Genomic DNA, 1,407 nt, shown 5'->3' with positions numbered 1-1,407 from the left:
GATCTTTTCACAGAGACCTAATGGCTACATGATTTTACTTTCCAATTTTGTCCATCTGTACTCCCTTCACCCAGGTGCGCTTTCCATCTCACTTCAGCTCAGACCTTAAGGACCTGCTGAGGAATCTGCTACAGGTCTGCAGCAGCCATTTTTTTTTACCTCAGGTTTACCAGTTGTTTTATTTTCTGGTCTATGTTTATTTAAATCCCCCTAGTAAGTCAATTGTACTGCTGTTAATGGCAGGTGGATCTCACGAAGCGCTATGGCAACCTCAAGAATGGAGTCAGTGACATCAAGGGACACAAATTCTTTGCAACCACTGACTGGATTGCCATCTACCAGAGAAAGGTGTCTGTATGAGTGTGTTTCTGTGACTTTAGATGTGCATGTACGTGTGTTTAACATCTGTGTATGTATATGTTTGGCTCCTTTTGTGAATGCTTGTATGCATGTGTACCTTTACGCAGCGAACATATACAGTACTGTGCACAAACTTGCATGCAGTGTCTTTGATAGCCTAAATTTGCTTATTTAATAGTCGTATTTATTTGTGCATAGGTGGAGGCTCCATTTGTCCCCAAGTTCAAAGGACCAGGTGACACCAGCCACTTCGATGACTATGAGGAGGAGGAAGTCCGTGTCTCCTTCTCAGAGAAATGTGCCACAGAGTTCGCTGAGTTCTAGAGCATAATGAGAGAAAGAAAGAAAGAGAGAGATAAAGGTGAGGGACAAAGAGTAAGAGGGCTAATCAGGTGGCAGATGGAGGTAGGGAGTTGGAGCACTGTCTCCTGTCCAATCAAAAGCACCAGCGACAGTGAAGAGATAGAAGGGGAGTAGAAAGAGAATGGAGACTGACTACCAGCAGTGTTGCCTTTTCTCTTACATGCCTTTTTTTCTTTTCTTTTTTACATGTATTACTTTGTCCTATTTATGAATCACTTTGTGAAAAATATTCTGAAGATGTATGGGTGCTGGGGATTCACTGTTCTCAGAATGTTCTCAGGCAATCGCCTCCTCATGTTGCCACCTCAAGTCTTGCCTACTCTATTCCCTTACCCACCTGTTGCCCCCCCCCCACACACACACACACGCACACGCACGCACGCACGCACACACACACACACACACACACACACACACACACACACACACACACACACACACACACACACACACACACACACACACACACACACACACACACACACACACACACACACACACACACACACACACACACACACACACCCTCCATTACCTTTTTGTCAACCTCCCACTTCTATTAATGTGTGATCCCACCTGATATAACTTGGGGCAGTTCCTCCAAACCCAACAAAACACACAAACATGCTAATCTGAGCAAGACAGGAGAATCTGTTTGTCTGTCTGTCTTTGGCTGTAATCTGT

General features: G+C 44.6%; 1 protein-coding gene across 4 annotated transcripts in view; it reads left to right on the top strand.

The window, feature by feature from the left end:
- Window positions 1-922, top strand: part of LOC308101538 (cAMP-dependent protein kinase catalytic subunit alpha-like) — a gene marked incomplete at its 5' end in the record, with an annotated part of 8,508 nt that extends 7,586 nt beyond the window's left edge. For all 4 annotated transcript variants that reach the window (XM_080450960.1, XM_080450957.1, XM_080450958.1 and 1 more), the window contains 3 exons: window positions 75-134; window positions 244-348; window positions 559-922. In XM_080450960.1, coding sequence (XP_080307086.1) covers window positions 75-134; window positions 244-348; window positions 559-684 — 291 coding nt within the window. In that variant the 3' untranslated portion in view covers window positions 685-922. The remainder of the gene's footprint in view (window positions 1-74; window positions 135-243; window positions 349-558) is intronic.
- Between the last annotated feature and the right edge of the window lie 485 nt (window positions 923-1,407).

The sequence above is a fragment of the Gymnoscopelus braueri genome (assembly GCF_963280865.1).
Source record: "Gymnoscopelus braueri genome assembly, chromosome: 2".
Lineage (NCBI taxonomy): Eukaryota > Metazoa > Chordata > Actinopteri > Myctophiformes > Myctophidae > Gymnoscopelus > Gymnoscopelus braueri.
Note: the sequence above shows the minus strand (reverse complement) of the source record. Positions and strands in the feature narration are given on the sequence as shown.